At 41.8% G+C, this 19,291-nt stretch overlaps 1 protein-coding gene across 3 annotated transcripts; it reads left to right on the top strand.

The window, feature by feature from the left end:
• The first annotated feature begins 3,787 nt into the window (after nt 1–3,787).
• LOC129819707 (non-homologous end joining factor IFFO1-like) lies at nt 3,788–19,231 on the top strand. 3 transcript variants are annotated; one of them, XR_008754110.1, is made up of 10 exons: nt 3,788–5,176; nt 7,607–7,667; nt 9,011–9,106; nt 9,356–9,496; nt 9,792–9,973; nt 10,286–10,406; nt 11,025–11,132; nt 11,778–11,965; nt 13,222–14,670; nt 14,712–19,231. XR_008754110.1 is itself a non-coding variant. In XM_055876212.1 (9 exons), exons 1-9 carry the CDS (start codon nt 4,161–4,163, stop codon nt 13,382–13,384), a joined length of 2,076 nt encoding a protein of 691 aa, XP_055732187.1. In that variant the 5' UTR covers nt 3,788–4,160; the 3' UTR covers nt 13,385–19,231. The 3 variants fall into 3 exon arrangements, 2 of the variants coding, with proteins under 2 accessions (XP_055732187.1, XP_055732188.1); XM_055876212.1 differs by having other exon boundaries at nt 13,222–19,231; XM_055876213.1 differs by having other exon boundaries at nt 11,778–11,908; nt 13,222–19,231.
• Nucleotides 19,232–19,291: the final 60 nt, after the last annotated feature.

A 19,291-nucleotide genomic window follows, 5' to 3' on the forward strand; every position in this document is an offset into this window, starting at 1 on the left:
GTCCGATGGTGTGTTCGAATGGGCCTCGCAATATCATATTTATCAGATGGGGAAATCATAAATATTACATGGATGGGTTTGTCTTCGTCTTATTGCCAAAGTTACAGTTTGTGCCTTTTAAATTTGAACGCTAAATGGGTTTACATGCCCCATCTCTCGCTCTCTTTCTCTGTCTCATAGAGGAGGAAGATAATGTTGGGAAAACCTCTTCCAGCCCGACTACAGCTGCTCCTACCAATGCCACATCCACAAGTCAAAGCAATGAAAAAGTCATGGCTCCTGTACCCGCAGCCCTGCATGTTGAGGAGAAAGATGTTGAGGAAAAGGCACTTTCCTCCATTCAAAGTCTCAACTCTTACCAATACATGTAATTCACTTACATTACACTTGTTGGAGAACTGTGCATTGAAATTACTACTCTTATTCGAGATAATAGCTCATCTGAAAAGTGACGTGTTGGTTATTTCCATTCCAGTTTTATTGCAGTCTAATTTATTGTACAAGAATTCTACAGCTTCCTATCAGCCTTTGAAAATGATGACCTAATAGACCTCTGTGCTGTATGTACCTGCCTGTTGTTTAAAGGTGGTGTATAGCCAGTCAAAAGAAAACATCTGTTCAAAGCCGTGCTTGCTTCATTGTAATATATACATACTGTACATACATACATACAGCCCCAGGGTTTTTCTTAATTTTTACTATTTTCTACTTTGTAGAATAATAGTGAAGACATTACATTATATTTACATTTAAGTCATTTAGCAGACGCTCTTATCCAGAGCGACTTACAAATTGGTGCATTCACCTTATGATATCCAGTGGAACAACCACTTTACAATAGTGCATCTAACTCTTTTAAGGGGGGGGGGGTTAGAAGGATTACTTTATCCTATCCTAGGTATTCCTTAAAGAGGTGGGGTTTCAGGTGTCTCCGGAAGGTGGTGATTGACTCCGCTGACCTGGCATCGTGAGGGAGTTTGTTCCACCATTGGGGTGCCAGAGCAGCGAACAGTTTTGACTGGGCTGAGCGGGAACTGTACTTCCTCAGTGGTAGGGAGGCGAGCAGGCCAGAGGTGGATGAACGCAGTGCCCTTGTTTGGGTGTAGGGCCTGATCAGAGCCTGAAGGTACGGAGGTGCCGTTCCCCTCATAGCTCCGTAGGCAAGCACCATGGTCTTGTAGCGGATGCGAGCTTCAACTGGAAGCCAGTGGAGAGAGCGGAGGAGCGGGGTGACGTGAGAGAACTTGGGAAAGTTGAACACCAGACGGGCTGCGGCGTTCTGGATGAGTTGTAGGGGTTTAATGGCACAGGCAGGGAGCCCAGCCAACAGCGAGTTGCAGTAATCCAGACGGGAGATGACAAGTGCCTGGATTAGGACCTGCGCCGCTTCCTGCGTGAGGCAGGGTCGTACTCTGCGAATGTTGTAGAGCATGAACCTACAGGAACGGGTCACCGCCTTGATGTTAGTTGAGAACGACAGGGTGTTGTCCAGGATCACGCCAAGGTTCTTAGCACTCTGGGAGGAGGACACAATGGAGTTGTCAACCGTGATGGCGAGATCATGGAACGGGCAGTCCTTCCCCGGGAGGAAGAGCAGCTCCGTCTTGCCGAGGTTCAGCTTGAGGTGGTGATCCGTCATCCACACTGATATGTCTGCCAGACATGCAGAGATGCGATTCACCACCTGGTGAATCATGACAACATGAAATAACACATATGGAATCATGTAGTAAGCAAAAAAGTGTTAAACAAATAAAAATATATTTTATATTTGAGATACTTCAAAGTAGCCATCCTTAGCCTTGATGACAGCTTTGCACACTCTTGGCATTCTCTCAACCAGCTTCATGAGGAATGCTTTTCCAACAGTCTTGAAGGAGATCCCACATATGCTGAGCACTTGGTGGCTGCTTTTCCTTCACTCTGCAGTCCAACTCACCCCAAACCATCTGAAGTGGGTTGAGGTTGGGTGATTGTGGAGGCCAGGGCATCTGATGCAGCACTCCATCAGCCTCCTTCTTGGGCAAATAGCCCTTCCACAGCCTGGAGGTGTGTTTTGGGTAATTGTCCTGTTGAAAAACAAATGATAGTCCCACTAAGCGCAAACCAGATGGGACGGTGTATTGCTGCAGAATGCTGTGGTATCCATGCTGGTTAAGTGTGCCTTGAATTCTAAATAAATCACTGACAGTATCACCAGCAAAGCACCCCCACACCATCACACCTCCTCCTCCATGCTTCACAGTAGGACCTACACATGCGGAGATCATCCGTTCACCTACTCTGCGTCTCACAAAGACACGACGGTTGGAAACAAAAATCTCAAATTTGGAGTCATCAGACCAAAGGACAGATTTCCACTGGTGTAATGTCCATTGCTCGTGTTTCTTGGCCCAAGCAAGTCTGTTGTTATTATTGGTGTCCTTTAGTAGTGGTTTCTTTGCAGCAATTCGACCATGAAGGCCTGATTCACACAGTCTCCTCTGAGCAGTTGATGGTGAGACGTGTCTGTTACTTGAACTCTGAAGCATTTATTTGGGCTGCAATCTAATGAATTTATCTTCTGCAGCAGAAGTAACTCTGGGTCTGAATTTCCTGTGGCGGTACTCATGAGAGACAGTTTCATCATAGCGCTTGATGGTTTTTGCAACTGCACTTGAAGAAACTTTCAAAGTTCTTGAAATTTTCCGGATTGACTGACCTTCATGTCTTAAAGTAATGATGGACTGTCATTTCTCTTTGCTTATTTGAGCCGTTCTTTCCATAATATGGACTTGGTCTTTTACCAAATCTTCTGTGTACCACCCCTACCTTGTCACAACACAACTGATTGGCTCAAATGCATTCAGAAGGAAAGAAATTCCACAAATGTACTTTTAACAAGGCACACCTGTTCATTGAAATGGATTCCAGGTGACTGCCTCATGAAGCTGGTTGAGAGAATGGCAGGAGTGCGCAAATCTGCCATCAAGGTAAAATGTGGCTACTTTGAAGAATTTCAAATATAACATATATTTTGATTTGTTTAACACTTTTTTTGTTTACTACATGACTCCATATGTGTCATTTCATCGTTTTGATGTCTTCACTACTTTTCTACAATGTAGAAAATAGTCATAAATTAAGAAAAACCCTTGAATGAGTAGGTGTGTCCAAACTTTTGACTGGCACTGTATATGGTCATGTTCATAATAATTCCATGTATTCTGTGTAATTTTAAAATGAAAGGGATTTGACAAAAATGCATTTTGTGATTGTGTTTCTAAAGGATCAAAAACTGGGAGGAGGGGATTATTTAATTTTTCACACTAATGGTATCTGAGCATGTTTCAAGGGTATAGCTAGATATTCCGTGAGTGAGCAATTGTTGTATTACTTTAACATTGAATAACAGGGGGGTATATGTACATGTGTAGCATATGTTTCTACTAAGTGTAGGCTTACTTTTGCACAAAACACGGCCCAAAAATTCCAATAAACCAGTAGCAGCCCATAGCTTTTAGACAATATGAGCAGAGAACTTTACACACGATCTTATTATGTGCTCCGACGTCCCCAAGTGACGCTGAGTGTGCCGTAAAACTCCTAAATTGTGAGCCATATTCGATTGAAATAATGGTGACAAATTTAGATTTACAAATAATAATGCCATTGGTGTTAAACACACATTATGATATCAATGAAAAGTGTCGGGAAATTCACTCAAGCCAAGCAGTAGCCTATCCAAAGTGAGGATGTCTATTGCGCGTTTACTCCAGTCACGACGGTAGTTAAAAACCGCAGTAGCTTGTTTATTTCTGCCTGGCCGTCGTCTTGACTGCACGTTTACCTCAGCAGACTTATCTCCTACGCCAAAGTTAGTAGTTGCACTGCGGCCAGCCAGGTAGCTTACGTAGCCTTCACCGCTTGATTGCTGCGGCTCTTTCAATCACTGGCGCGTCTAATTTTAAGACCTGGAAAAGTCTACTTGTTTAATAGCACCTATTTACCTATAGCCTATAAATTATTTGATTTGTTTTCCGGTTTTCTTATTCTGTCTTGGTGGAACGCATAAGCTAAGGTCTTCATAGGTTAAGGCTATTTAGGGATAGTTTTAAAGCAAGTTGGCTAATATTTGCACCAGGAGTTAGCTTTCAAGCTAAATTAAGAAGTCTGTTTTGATGCCGGATTTTGAGCATTTCAGATTTTCATACTCAAGCATGAATCCATTATTGGGGGAGAACGCGTTCCTGGTTCAGCAACAGCAGCATAACCAGATGGGGAGCCATTCTGATTCTTCCATGACAGGCCTAGACTCATACGGTGCAGCTGACTCAGGCTTCATCTTGGGCGAGCACACCGGGTTTGGACAAGATGGCATATCTGGCCTGGACTTAAATGCGCTGCCACCTTCAGGACTCGCTTATTTGCACCAGAACAACATGCACCGTGCGCCGCCGCCCCCCGCAGCGATGGCCCTGCGTAACGACTTGGGCTCCAACATCAGTGTTCTCAAGACCTTGAATTTGCGCTTCCGTTGCTTTTTGGCTAAAGTTCATGAACTGGAGCGTCGGAATAAAGCTTTGGAGAAGCAGCTTCAACAGGCTTTGGAAAATAATGAGGACAATTCAGAAGGACACGGGAAAAAGCCATTGACTAAGGAAATGGGAGTCCAGACTGGTTTCGTAGGGCCCATCGCAGTTAGGCCCGGACATATCCCACTCCAGAACGTTAATAACTCTGCATACCTGCCTGGGGGTCTTCTCTCTCCATCACTCAACAGGCCTACAACTCCCTCCTTTGAGTCCAACAGCAAATCAGTATTTAGGAACTCGACTCTGACTGACTCCAATTCCAACCTCAATTCCAACCAACTCATACCACATATTTCCCTCAGTCCTTTATTAACCCCTACTGATACTTCCAACACTGTATCCAACATTAACGAGAAATATGTCAGTTCTGGGACTGGTATGTCTACTAACCCGCCTCCCCGGTTCCTTCCCGGCACCGTTTGGTCCTACAACCACGACCGCAGGTTTGGCGCGGGGAGGGAGTCGCGCGTTACAGACATGGGTGTGCCTTGTGCCCAAACGGACGGAGTAGGTGTTCAAATCGACACCATCACCCCTGAAATACGGGCCCTGTACAACGTGTTGGGCAAGGTGAAACGAGAGAGGGATGAGTATAAACGCAGGTATGAATGAAGCAGTCTGAATATCATTGTTAAAGATCTGGGGCCTTAAGCAATCAATCAATCAAGTTTATTTTATATAGCCCTTCTTACATCAGCTAATATCTCGAAGTGCTGTACAGAAACCCAGCCTAAAACCCCAAACAGCAAGCAATGCAGGTGTAGAAGCACGGTGTAGAATGCAGGTGTAGAAGCCTATGTTATTGTCACTTGTAGGCCTGATGTGTGATGTCATTTATTGTCTCTCTAGCCCATCATTATTAGGGCAACACCCCTACCCCAGGATTGGCCAACCCTCCATCTGGAGAGCGAAGGGGTGTGGAGGCTTTTGTTCCAGCCCTGCTCTAGTCAGACATCTGGGTCTACTAATCAGTGATTCTGTTTTAGAGCTACAGATCCATAACATCAGGGTCATTCTGCCAACGTCTTGTCAGAATAGGAATAGAAAACTAGCAAAATGATTGCGTTGGAGATATTTACAGTGGGTTCTCCTATTACAAATGTGGAGTGCAATGTATCTCAACCAACAGCAGCCTATTTTGAGCCCATTCAACTGTTGAGTGTTTTTGCTTTCTTCATACCAAATTACACCCCCAGAACACAAGAAAGTAACATTACATCACCACGCAAGGTCTAGATGAGTTGCATGCGTATCTTGTAATATAAGGCGGAGCTATATTACAGGCTCTGTGGCTGTCCAGCTGATCATCATGCTGCAACAGTACTGTGTGGCTTAGAGCGAAGTTGAAATGAAGAGACATCGGCTCTGTTGTTTTTGTCGTCGTCATCCATCATCACCCTCGTCGTCGTCCTCCATAAGATGGCTTCTGGTTACTCTGTACGTCTTGAAGTGTTTTAGCCGCTCTACTTTTTGTCTTCAAATTGCCCCTGTACTTCCCAAACGATATGGCATTTACAAGGCTTCACTATAGGCTTGTAGGGGGTCATAGTTCAAACATAGTTGAGCACAGCGTTTAAAAGAACAGCACTGGCCAATCTCTTATCCAATAGGAGGATTATCTAGAGAGGGCTGAGAAGTCAGCAGTACACTTGTTTTTGTCTCTTACATGGCCTTCCCCCATCTCTCTCTCTCTCTCCCCCTCCTCCGCCCCTCTGCGTTTTGTCTCAGCACCTGCAATGCAGCACTGTGCTGAAAGCTGTGACCGCTAGTGGTGTCACCAGAGGCTCTCCACATTTATTCTCTCTCTCTCTCTCTTTCACATTCCCTATTTCTCTTCCTCTCTCTCTCTATCACTCCATCTCTTTATCTCTTTTTCACTCACCTCCCGCTCCCACTATTTCTCTCGCACACACACACACACAAACTCTCTTTTCTGTTGTCTTTCTCTCTCTCTCTCTCTCTCTCTCTCACCCCCTCTACCCATCCCGTACGGCCACTCGCCCTCTGGAGCATCCGTGAGAAGACGCTGACATCACTAAATGACACCAGTAACCTTCCCTACGGCCTATAGTCCACTGTCTGAATGTTAATGGCAACAAGGCAACGTCATCTCTCTCAGTTTCCAAGACTCAATGACTTGCCAGTCGAAACACCCTCCTCTAATTCTCTTTTATTGAGAAGGTCAAAATGGCTTAACAGGGGAACATTTCCAATCATTTGCCTCGGATCTCATTAAAAACAACTGTCTCATAACAATACAATATGAGACAATTGTTTTTTGTTTAATGAGTCTCCAGGGGGCTGTGGGAAAATGGAATAGAACTTAATTTTCCATTCAATTTATGAAGTGTATACCGCTAATGGCTTGTAGAACTTTCAGTATAGGGTGCCCAAGTATACCATTAATAACAGGCTTCTGAATACACTGCATGCCCGCTTGAGCAGACCAATAACAGTGCGTATAGGCAATGTGGAATAAGGCACATGCTCCCTCCTGGGTTAGACCACTTCTCACCTTCTGTAAGTGTTGCAGTAGCGTGCTCTACATGCATACTGCATCTGTTGCGTAACACAGCTGAGTAAGGCAGATCAGCCACACAACATGGATTCAAACACCGTCAAACTTTATTGAACCGCATGAACACAACACTGTAGCCTATAGTACATGGTATTAGGCTCTCTGTCTGATTTCTGTCGCTCTGGTATTTGTAACCAGTGTTACTATTTTACTATGTTTGGCCTTTGATAAAGTTATCTACCCTCAGTCACAGATGGTTGCAATAATTGAGGTTCTGAAGTACCCTAATAGACAATAATGGCAATTGTGGGATTGAACTGCTAAAATTGGGTGTCTAAGTGGAAGTTGTGTCTTTGCGTCTTTGACACTGGCTGTCTGGAAGTAGTGTCGTTATAACAGTGATGGGGGTTGATGTCAATACTGTTCCCAAAAGAGAAGAGACAGTGATGATGGTGTGTGATGACTTCCTCATCAATCTCCATTCTCATCCGTGTGTGTGTGTGTTTCTCAATAGATGGGAGGAAGAGTACACAGTCAGAGTGGACCTCCAGGAGAAAGTGGCTGAGCTGGAAGAGGTAAGCCCTTACCTGTGTCAATGATAAAGGGCAATCAGCTACGTACATTTTTTTAATTCATGATATAAAGCCATTGATTCTTGAATAATTAAACCTATAAATACCTCATGAGCTTAGTCCAACTGTCTAACCCCCTCAGAACCAAAAATATACTGAATAAAAATAGAAAGCAACATGTGAACTGTTTGTTTCATGAGCTGAAATAAAAGATCCCAGAAATGTTCCATAAGCACAAAAAGCTTATTTCTCTCAAATGTGCACAAATTTGTTTTACATCCCCATTAGTGAGAATTTGATCCTTTATCAAGATAATCCATCCACCTGACAGGCATATCAATAAGTTGATTAAATAGCATGATCATTACACAGGTGCACCTTATGCTGAGGACAATAAAAGCCCACTCTAAAATGTGCAGTTTAGTCACACAACACAATGCCACCGATGTCTCAAGTTTTGAGGGAGTGTGCAATTGGCATGCTGACTGCAGATATGTTGCCAGAGAATTTAATGTTAATTTCTCTACCATAAGCAACCAGACCAGGACCTCCACATCTGGCTTCTTCACCTGCAGGATCATCAGAGAGGGGGAGGGACAGAGGTGTTGAGGAGTATTTCTGTCTGTAATAAAGCCCTTTTTGGGGAAAACGTATTCTGATTGGCTAGGCTGGCTCCCAAGTGGGTGGGCCTATGCCCTCCCAGGCCCACCCATGGCTGTGCCCCCACCCAGTCATGTGAAATCCATAGGTTAGGACCTAATGAATTTATTTCGATTGACAGATGTTCTTATATGAACTGTAACTCAGCAAAATATTAGAAATTGTTGCATGATGCGTTTTATATTTTTGTTCAGTACATAAGCGTGTTTAACGCCATTGTTTGTAAACAATGTAATTGTAAACAACCCCTGTATAGCTTTAAAACATAGTCAAACTATAAATTTGAGCTCATAGATGGTCAGTCCTTGTGTCCATAGCACTGTTTTATGAATTTGTTATTGGTTACATTTCTCCAGCCCCATCCCTAAGCTGTTTACCTAAAAATGTGGCGGGTGACTGCTTTGTTATTGTTTGAACTGCAGATTATTCCTTTAATATTTCCCACTAACATTATGATTCCACCTCAGATCAGCTGGGTTGATTGGAAAGCAGCAGTAGAGTGTATTTTTCTAACTTTAGCTAGAAAGAACTATAATGAACTATTCAATACACTACCCATTTTGTTGATTTGGTGTACTAATACTCATAATCAGATATGGTATGTCATACATGCTATGCAAATTAGGTTGTTTGTGTTTGTGTGTGTGTGTGTGTGTGTGTGTGTGTGTGTGTGTGTGTGTGTACAGGACCTCCAGGAGAGTGAGGTGTGTCAGGATGAGCTGGCCCTCAGGGTGAAACAGCTGAAAGCTGAACTGGTCCTCTTCAAAGGCCTTATGAGCAACGTGAGTCCCTCGTAGCACTGTTGGAATAGCTCACCCCAAAAGTTGTTGAGATTTGTATACCTCAAAAGTAGTCCCACGAGAGATGGCGTGGAATAGGAACTTAGCTCTACTCGCTTTTGAGTTACAAAAATCTCAAACAAAATACTTTTATGGTATTGGTACAGTTTACTTCGGAAATGTCTTTGAAAATACAAAGAAGATCTGGGAACACATATTTCCTTTCACTCGCTCTCCTCTCCTCTCTATCAGAACCTGTCAGATCTGGACAGTAAAATCCAGGAGAAGGCCATGAAGGTGGACATGGACATCTGTAGACGCATCGACATCACGGCTCGCCTGTGTGATGTGGCCCAGCAGAGGAACTGTGAAGACATGGTCCAAATCTTTCAGGTCAGGACCGCTCATAGGCCACTTTACTACTAACTATACTATCTGTTAAGTAGCCCCTAGACACGGATTTAAGTACAACTTAGCATTTACCACCGTAATGGTTACGTGGTAGGATTTTTCCAGGGTAAGCTAATTCTAGCTAATTAGTTTAATTACAGCGTGACCGAATCTTTGGAGGCAAGTCCACTCATATCTTCTAGGTCAACTCATACCTGTGTTATTATACCTTAATAGCCATGTTAATTACACCTTTATTGCACTGCTATTACACAGTTGTTACACCTTTATCTAGCAGATGGCCACACCTCCTTCCACTCTGACCCGCCGGCCCCGGAAACAGGCGGCCCAATCGGTTAAAGGCGGCGACGGGGACGAACCAACCAGCATCTCTGAGAGCGAGGCGGACAAGGATGTGGAGTCGTGTAGCACATCAGCCAATCAGATCAACGAGGAAATGCAGAGGATGCTGAACCAGTTGTGAGTTCTCTGGCTGCTCTTTAACTATTTAGGATATGGTCAGCAATCGAGGTCTTGCTGAAGTGTCCAACGTCACACCTGGAGAGCCACTCTGCACTAACACACTTGATCCCAAAGCTTGCGGTCTAAATTTCAGACCATGTTTCTTTGAATCAGGACTGTTAAGAGTTGGGCTGGATAAAAAAAAATCCTACACACTGCCGATCTCCAGGACTAGAGTCTGTCGCTTGTAAGATGTGAGTGGATCAGAGTCGGCCAGTGAACTATAAATAGATGTACAACTGGTAAGCCATACTATTGTTGGTCTTGCAGGAGGGAGTGTGAGTTCGAGGACGACTGTGACAGCCTGGCCTGGGAGGAGACTGAGGAGACTCTGCTGCTGTGGGAGGATTTCCCAGGATACACTCTGGGGGCAGTGGAGACACAGGGGGAGGTAAGCCACTATACTTCCCGCTAGACACTGGCGGGTCTAAGATCAGTTGTGTATTTACCAATGTAATGGTTAATGTTAGGAGCTGGCTAGGCTAAGCTGATCCCAGAACTGTGTTAAAGGGCATGTTTTAACCAAAGCCACTGTACTTCCTGCTTGTCAATCATCCTTATGGTTGGGCTGCCATATCTGTGTGTCTGTGTCCTACTTTACACATTGCATGTACGACTGTGACATTGGCATGTCCTGATCCCTGGATCACAGTGTAATGTAGATAAGCTGGTAACACACACACACACGCACACACGCACGCACGCACGCACGCACGCACGTACGCACGCACGTACGCACGCACGTACGCACGTACGTACGTATCTTGATTTTCCCCGGTGCTGTTAGTCATTCTCATTCCCAATAACAATCTGGTTAGTCATGAGTGGACAATTTAAATAATAGTGACAATCTGTAAAAATCTGTAGACAATATCAGAAAGAAAGAGGCAGGGCAATGGATGGGAAGTGTTTTAGATTTCCATATACTGATTGAAGTTCTTTTCATCTCATTTATATTAGGCAAATTAGCACAAAACAATGTTCTCTCTCTCACACACACACACAACAGCAACCGCAGCAGCAGCAGGAGGAGTCCATAGAGAAGGTAATACAGGACACAGAGTCCCTCTTCCAGACCAGAGAGAAGGAGTATCAGGAGACCATCGACCAGATCGAGGTGAGACACACACACACACACACACACACACACACACACACACACACACACACACACACACACACACACACACACACACACACACACACACACACACACACACACACACAAACACAAAGCCCTTCTCTAAGTACCAGTTTTCCCGCTGCTATTTGTACAATATGAGGGCTTTGCTGCATGAGAAGGCTATTTATAAAGCCTGCAGAGAGCGATGAAGCACTGCTGTAAACAGAGCCATAAATACATAGTTTCTCTGGGATTATTATATTATGGAAATTAACAAGACGGCCATTCCATATGCTTACATGAGTCACTGTTGAAATGAGTTCCTGTGCAGATGATAAGTTAAATTGAAGGTAGTTTAGTCTTTTTATTTTTATTTTTTAGAATAGAACTCCTTTCCAGAAGTCGTCCTCTTGTTCACTAAATTGCTAAATTCTCGGATCCCGTGGCAACGATAAGTAGAAATACAATCAACCAAAAAGCAAACACAGGGAAAAAAAGGGGGGGGGGGGTGAAATTATGCAAATGACTGGGGGCCTTTGGTTTTGCACTTGCAAAGATCCTGGCCCTCATTACTCCCCCCAAAAATGTTGTGGCGACAATTTAAACCGGAGCGAATGTCTTACGTTGGTTTCCCCGCAGTTGGAGCTGGCCACGGCTAAGAGTGACATGAACAGACACCTGCACGAGTACATGGAGATGTGTTCCATGAAGCGAGGCCTGGACGTGCAGATGGAGACGTGCAGGAGACTCATCACCCAGAGTGGAGACAGGTATCAGACACCTCCGCATGGTGCTGAACACTCTAAACGCTCAAAAAGATACCCTAGGTATGAGATATCAGTATGAGATACCTGTATGAGATATTCAAACAGTCAAAAAGATACCCTAGGTATGAGATCTCAGTATGAGATACCTGTATGAGATATTCAAACAGTCAAAAAGATACCCTAGGTATGAGATCTCAGTATGAGATACCTGTATGAGATATTCAAACAGTCAAAAAGATACCCTAGGTATGAGATACCTGTATGAGATATTCAAACAGTCAAAAGGATACCCTAGGTATGAGATATCAGTATGAGATACCTGTATGAGATATTCAAACAGTCAAAAAGATACCCTAGGTATGAGATATCAGTATGAGATACCTGTATGAGATATTCAAACAGTCAAAAAGATACCCTAGGTATGAGATATCAGTATGAGATACCTGTATGAGATATTCAAACAGTCAAAAAGATACCCTAGGTATGAGATCTCAGTATGAGATACCTGTATGAGATATTCAAACAGTCAAAAAGATACCCTAGGTATGAGATCTCAGTATGAGATACCTGTATGAGATATTCAAACAGTCAAAAAGATACCCTAGGTATGAGATCTCAGTATGAGATACCTGTATGAGATATTCAAACAGTCAAAAAGATACCCTAGGTATGAGATCTCAGTATGAGATACCTGCATGAGATATTCAAACAGTCAAAAAGATACCCTAGGTATGAGATATCAGTATGAGATATTCAAACAGTCAAAAAGATACCCTAGGTATGAGATCTCAGTATGCGATACCTGTATGAGATATTCAAACAGTCAAAAAGATACCCTAGAGATACGGCTGGTATTAGACACCAGAAAGAGGTAAAAGATAACAAGAGGAATGAGATCTATGCTGTAACTGTGAATCCTCTCGCAGGGTGATGCCAAGCACCTAGTTCATTCATAATTATCTAACAATAACCCATGTAACGAAATACAATTCTTAATGTGTGAAATATGTGCTGCCGATGCATCTATTACAAATATGTTACAGTACAGGTTAACTCTTTAATTCTCCCAGCTGTACTGATAGTGATGGATTTCATATGTCATTACATTGACCTGTCTGTGAGTATGGTAGCCTGGAAGCAGATCTGTTTGTGTCGTTTTGCCACCTCCTACGGTCATTATAACGCCAATGACCATAGGAGCTGGCAAGACGGCACAAACAGCTTTGGGACCGGGCTATGAGCACGGACTGTTCGAGTCGTCTTGTCTCAAGGTCATTGCCAGTTGTATTGACTCCACCTCTCCGTCTCCCTTTCAGGAAATCTCCCCCTCTCGTTACTGCGGCAATGGAAGACTCTGATGACGGCGAGAAGGAGAGGAGTAAGGTGTCCCCACCCGCAGACTCTGAAAGTGATGAAGCCTACTGTGACACCAAGGTTAATAGTGGTACGGTCTCTCACTTACCATGGAGGAAGTCCTAACCCTTACTGATGATACCCTGTAGATGTATCATAGTCTGGATAGTGCTGTTGTTTACATCTTTATTGCCATAAATTATGTAAAACCAGCAGACTCTTTCCAGGGCCGTAAGTCAGCACTGCCCTCTTGTGGTTCAGGTTATTACGACACCTATTCTGATAGGACTAAATGGCATTTAGGAAAAGGAAGTCAATTGGATTTCTTAACATTGTGATATTTCTATGATATGAACGATCAAAATATATACCTTTTTGTTAAGTTTGCTCATTGATCTTGCTATATGTATCAAGATTCAACCGAAAACAATTTGCACACAGTTTCTGTGGAATAAATGTCTTATGTTACATTGCAGATACAGATTTGAAACATCAGCAGAATTTTTGAAGGCAAACAAAAGAATGCACCACTAGCAAAAAATTGCCACAGGATAAGTCTTTATCTAGCAGTCTGTCACATTTGAACAAAATTAACATTTACAGTTTGCTAAAGGGAAAGGGCCTAGCTGTTGATAGGCATCTATGAAAATCTATTTTCTTTATAGTTAATATCCTTCTCATTCCATTTTCCCTTTTTGAAAGTATGGATACAATTTCTGAGAAACATATAGAAAGATTAAAGGATGCAAAGCCTTTTTAATCAATCTCACAACATTGTTGTACACATGTTATTAGCAGAGAGGTTCACAACATTCGTATGTACACATGTTATTAACAGAGGTTCATAACATTCGTATGTACAGAACATGTTATTAACAGAGGTTCACAACATTCATATGTACACATGTTATTAACAGAGGTTCATAACATTCGTATGTACAGAACATGTTATTAACAGAGAGGTTCACAACATTCATATGTACACATGTTATTAACAGAGGTTCACAACATTCGTATGTACAGAACATGTTATTAACAGAGGTTCATAACATTCGTATGTACACATGTTATTAACAGAGGTTCACAACATTCGTATGTACAGAACATGTTATTAACAGAGGTTCACAACATTCGTATGTACAGAACATGTTATTAACAGAGGTTCATAACATTTGTATGTACAGAACATGTTATTAACAGAGAGGTTCATAACATTCGCATGTACACATGTTATTAACAGAGAGGTTCACAACATTCGTATGTACAGAACATGTTATTAACAGAGGTTCATAACATTCGTATGTACAGAACATGTTATTAACAGAGAGGTTCACAACATTCGTATGTACAGAACATGTTATTAACAGAGGTTCATAACATTCGTATGTACAGAACATGTTATTAATAGAGAGGTTCACAACATTCGTATGTACAGAACATGTTATTAACAGAGGTTCACAACATTCGTATGTACACATGTTATTAACAGAGGTTCATAACATTCGTATGTACACATGTTATTAACAGAGGTTCACAACATTCGTATGTACAGAACATGTTATTAACAGAGGTTCACAACATTCGTATGTACAGAACATGTTATTAACAGAGGTTCATAACATTCATATGTACAGAACATGTTATTAACAGAGGTTCATAACATTCGTATGTACATAACATGTTATTAACGGAGAGGTTCACAAAATTCGTATGTACAGAACATGTTATTAACAGAGGTTCACAACATTCGTATGTACAGAACATGTTATTAACAGAGGTTCACAACATTTGTATGTACAGAACATGTTATTAACAGAGGTTCACAACATTCGTATGTACAGAACATGTTATTAACAGAGGTTCATAACATTCGTATGTACAGAACATGTTATTAACAGAGGTTCACAACATTTGTATGTACAGAACATGTTATTAACAGAGGTTCATAACATTCGTATGTACAGAACATGTTATTAACAGAGGTTCACAAAATTCGTATGTACAGAACATGTTATTAACAGAGGTTCACAAAATTCGTATGTACAGAACATGTTATTAACAGAGGTTCACAACATTCGTATGTACAGAACATGTTATTAACAGAGGTTCACAACATTCGTATGTACAGAACATGTTATTAACAGAGGTTCATAACATTCGTATGTACAGAACATGTTATTAACAGAGGTTCACAACATTCGTATGTACACATGTTATTAACAGAGGTTCATAACATTCATATGTACAGAACATGTTATTAACAGAGGTTCAAACATTTGTATGTACAGAACATGTTATTAACGGAGAGGTTCACAACATTCGTATGTACAGAACATGTTATTAACAGAGGTTCACAACATTCGTATGTACAGAACATGTTATTAACAGAGGTTCACAACATTTGTATGTACAGAACATGTTATTAACAGAGGTTCACAACATTCGTATGTACAGAACATGTTATTAACAGAGGTTCACAACATTCGTATGTACAGAACATGTTATTAACAGAGGTTCACAACATTATTGTTATTTACTTTGCTTGGTTACATATTCATGCACTTTATTTATTTCAGCCCTTTTTCATTTGTCATTGTAATTCAGATATTTATTCATTTAAAAAATTTAAATACTGTAGCTAACTTGTTTTTATTGCTATTTATTAATTTATTTTCTATTATAATTGCAACAATGAAAGTATGACAGTTTATATATTTTTTTTTAGATGAAATGCCCAGCATAATATTATGTCGTTTTGCAAAGACAATTCACAAAAGCCATCTGCATAATTATTCTCCAAAGTTTAGAGTTAAAAGAAAACCATTGGGACCTGTACGTTGTACGGTCATGCACATTGCTGTAATCGCAAACTAGAACCAAACATAGGAGCATACTGCATGTAGACCCCTGGATACTGTTGATATCACAACCCACATAAACATGTCCTATAAAAGCACTCACTCAATGCAAGTTTATACATACCCAGCCAGCAGTGACTTCATCTTGACCTGCAATGAAAAAAAAGCTCTCTGATTAACCAACGGTGAATAATACTGCTGTTTTGGTGAACTTTACAAAAAAAAAATGTAGAGCCTAAGAGGTATAAGTTTAAAGGCCTCAGACAAACACAGTAGATATTAATCCTGTTCAGATCGATAAAACAATCTGCAAGCAGGTGAATAACTGCTTTAGGAGCTCGTTCAAGGTCACTCGGAACGATGACAAGTTTTACGTAGCGCGAGGCCTTCATTAACTGAGCACGGGTAGACCACCTAGTGTGTTTAACCATATGCTTTGTGAGATCTGTGGTTTTAGCACAGATTAATTGCACCTGAACACTCTCAATGTTTACAGTTGTAGATAAACGTAAACAACAGTCATATCTAAGGGCTCGATTCAATCAGTAGCGCAGAAGATCAGCGTTGTAGCACGACTGACATTCAAAGGTTTCTGTGTTCCCGGAGACCGCATTCACGGTAAACGCTACATATGTCGACTCAATTGGAAATGACCTTTAAATTTCAACCACACGATTCAATCGGGCCGCTCCTTTGTTTATTGATGTCTGAAAGCGTACTGTAAAAACATTTCCCCCCTACATTGTACAGTTTGTAAATCTGCACATATAAAGTTGCACAAAATGATGTGTATTCAACAGTAATTGTAACGCTGTGTAAAAATGCTCAAATATAACATCTTTACTAGCTGTTAGCCTACTGACTGTAAATAACATGTACACTGTGAAGACGAAGCCATGAAAGAGATTTCAGACAGTATGACTGAAAAGGTGTCCACTGTATTGAGAGTGTCTTTGGGTGTTGTCATGGATACACAAAAAGCTAGCATACCTGTTGGTGTGATTGTATGTAGGTTACCTCTATCTGTTGATATTATTTTGTCCAGGGTTTAAAATGACACATTGTGTGTTTCTGAGATACACTGTTTTGTGCAGAATCAAATTGATGGGTTATATACTTCTTCTGGCAATATGAATATTTGTCTGTGTATCAAACATTCACATTGACTCATGGGAATACCTTAGCAGTGGGCTAGACCATATATACACCATATATACAAAAGTATGTGGACACCCCTTCAAATTAGTAGATTTGGCTATTTTAGCCACACCCGTTGCTGACAGGTGTATAAAATCGAGCACACAGCAATTCAATCTCCATAAACAAACACTGGCATTAGAATGGCCCGTACTGAAGAGCTCAGTGACTTTCAACATGGCACCGTCATAGGATGCCACACTTTCCAACAAGTCAGTTCGTCACATTTCTGCTCTGCTAGAACTGCCCCGGTCAACTGTAAGATGCTGTTATTGTGAAGTGGAAACGTCTAGAAGCAACACCGTCTCAGCCGTAAAAATTGTCTGTCATCGGTTGCAACACTCACTACCAAGTTCCAAACTGCCTCTGGAAGCAACTTCAGCACAAGATGTGTTCGTCGGGAGCTTCAGGAAATGGGTTTCCATGGCCGAGCATCCACACACAAGCCTAATATCACCATACGCAATGCCAAGCGTCGGCTGGAGAGGTGTAAAGCTCGCCACCATTGGACTCTGGAGCAGTGGAAACTCGTTCTCTGGAGTGATGAATCACGCTTCACCATCTGGTAGTCCGACAGATGAATCTGGATCTGGCGGATGCCAGGAGAACGCTACCTATCTGAATGCATAGTGCCAACTGTAAAGTTTGGTGGAGGAGGAATAATGGTCTGGGGTTGTTTTTCATGGTTCGGGCTAGGCCCCTTAGTTCCAGTGAAAATCTTAACGCTACAGCATACAATGACGTTCTAGACAATTCTGTGCTTCAAACTTTGTGGCAACAGTTTGGGGAAGATCCTGTTTCAGCATGACAATGCCCCCGTGGACAAAGCGAGGTCCATACAGATATGGTTTGTCGAGATCGGTGTTGAACAACTTGACTGGCCTGCACAGAGCCCTGACCTCAACCCCATCGAACACCTTTGGGATGAAGTTTAACACCGACTGCGAACCAGGTCTAATCTCCCAACATCAGTGCCCGACCTCACTAATGCTCTCGTGGCTGAATGGAAGCAAGCCCCCGCAGTAATGTTCCAACATCTAGTGGGAAGCCTTACCAGAAGAGCGGAGGCTGTTATAACAGCAAAGGGGGGGACCAACTCCATATTACCGGCCATGATTTCAGAATGAGATGTTCGACAAGCAGGTGTCCACATACTTTTGGTAATTTAGTGTAACATCTGGAAGTAGTGCACAAAGCTGGTAGCCAAAGTTCCAGAAATGTGTGAAAAAGGAGAAATCTATAGGCCTACACATGATGATAATAAACAGAGATATCCACATACCGCACCTCTGGCCATGTAGTGTATGTCTGTCTATAACATTTGCAGGAATTGATTCAGAGTTTACTTGTTCAACCTCTCTGGGGATTCAAAACATATCTTTCATATTATAAAAACATGAATGTCTGCCTAGTCATTTCTCTAATCTTTACCACAAAAAAAAGTCAACAGAAGAATGCAAGCAACACAGCAAAAGCAGTCTTAAAACTTCTATCGCCATAGCGACCAATAGACTACCATACATCTTCATGCAACTGTGTACAGAAGCTCAGCAAGTAAACTTTTGAAAAAATCTAAATGTAAATAAATCCATCTGTTGAAACGTGAATATAAGTAACAGCGGTGAAATAATACGATTAAATGTGATCAAAGAGTTAAACGTGACATTTCCAGTCTCAACATTATTTGAAATGCAGGTGATTTTTCCAATATGAATTTGTCAAACCATCATTGTAAAGGAAGATTAGAATGATTAAGGGGGTTGCGAACTACGACGTGTACTCCTGTGAGACCAATATATTTGATCTGGGACTGTGTATACACTGTATCTGTGTTACTGAACAACCTCTAGGTTGGAAACAAAGGGAAACAATCTGTCAATGTATTAATGGTGTACAGAATAAAATATCTTGAAGGAGACTGTGGTCCCGGGAGTTTGTTTGTTTCTATTAATTTCCATGATATAATTTTTCCCCCTCA

This window comes from Salvelinus fontinalis, chromosome 22, assembly GCF_029448725.1.
Source record: "Salvelinus fontinalis isolate EN_2023a chromosome 22, ASM2944872v1, whole genome shotgun sequence".
Taxonomy (NCBI): domain Eukaryota; kingdom Metazoa; phylum Chordata; class Actinopteri; order Salmoniformes; family Salmonidae; genus Salvelinus; species Salvelinus fontinalis.

Excerpts from the sequence above, each read along its gene's own strand:
- LOC129819707 (XM_055876212.1), top strand. The coding sequence starts at position 4,161 with ATGCCGGATTTTGAGCATTTCAGATTTTCATACTCAAGCATGAATCCA. Across the intron at positions 9,107-9,355 it reads TCAAAGGCCTTATGAGCAAC|AACCTGTCAGATCTGGACAG; the intron begins GTGAGTCCCTCG and ends CCTCTCTATCAG. Across the intron at positions 9,497-9,791 it reads ACATGGTCCAAATCTTTCAG|ATGGCCACACCTCCTTCCAC; the intron begins GTCAGGACCGCT and ends TTTATCTAGCAG.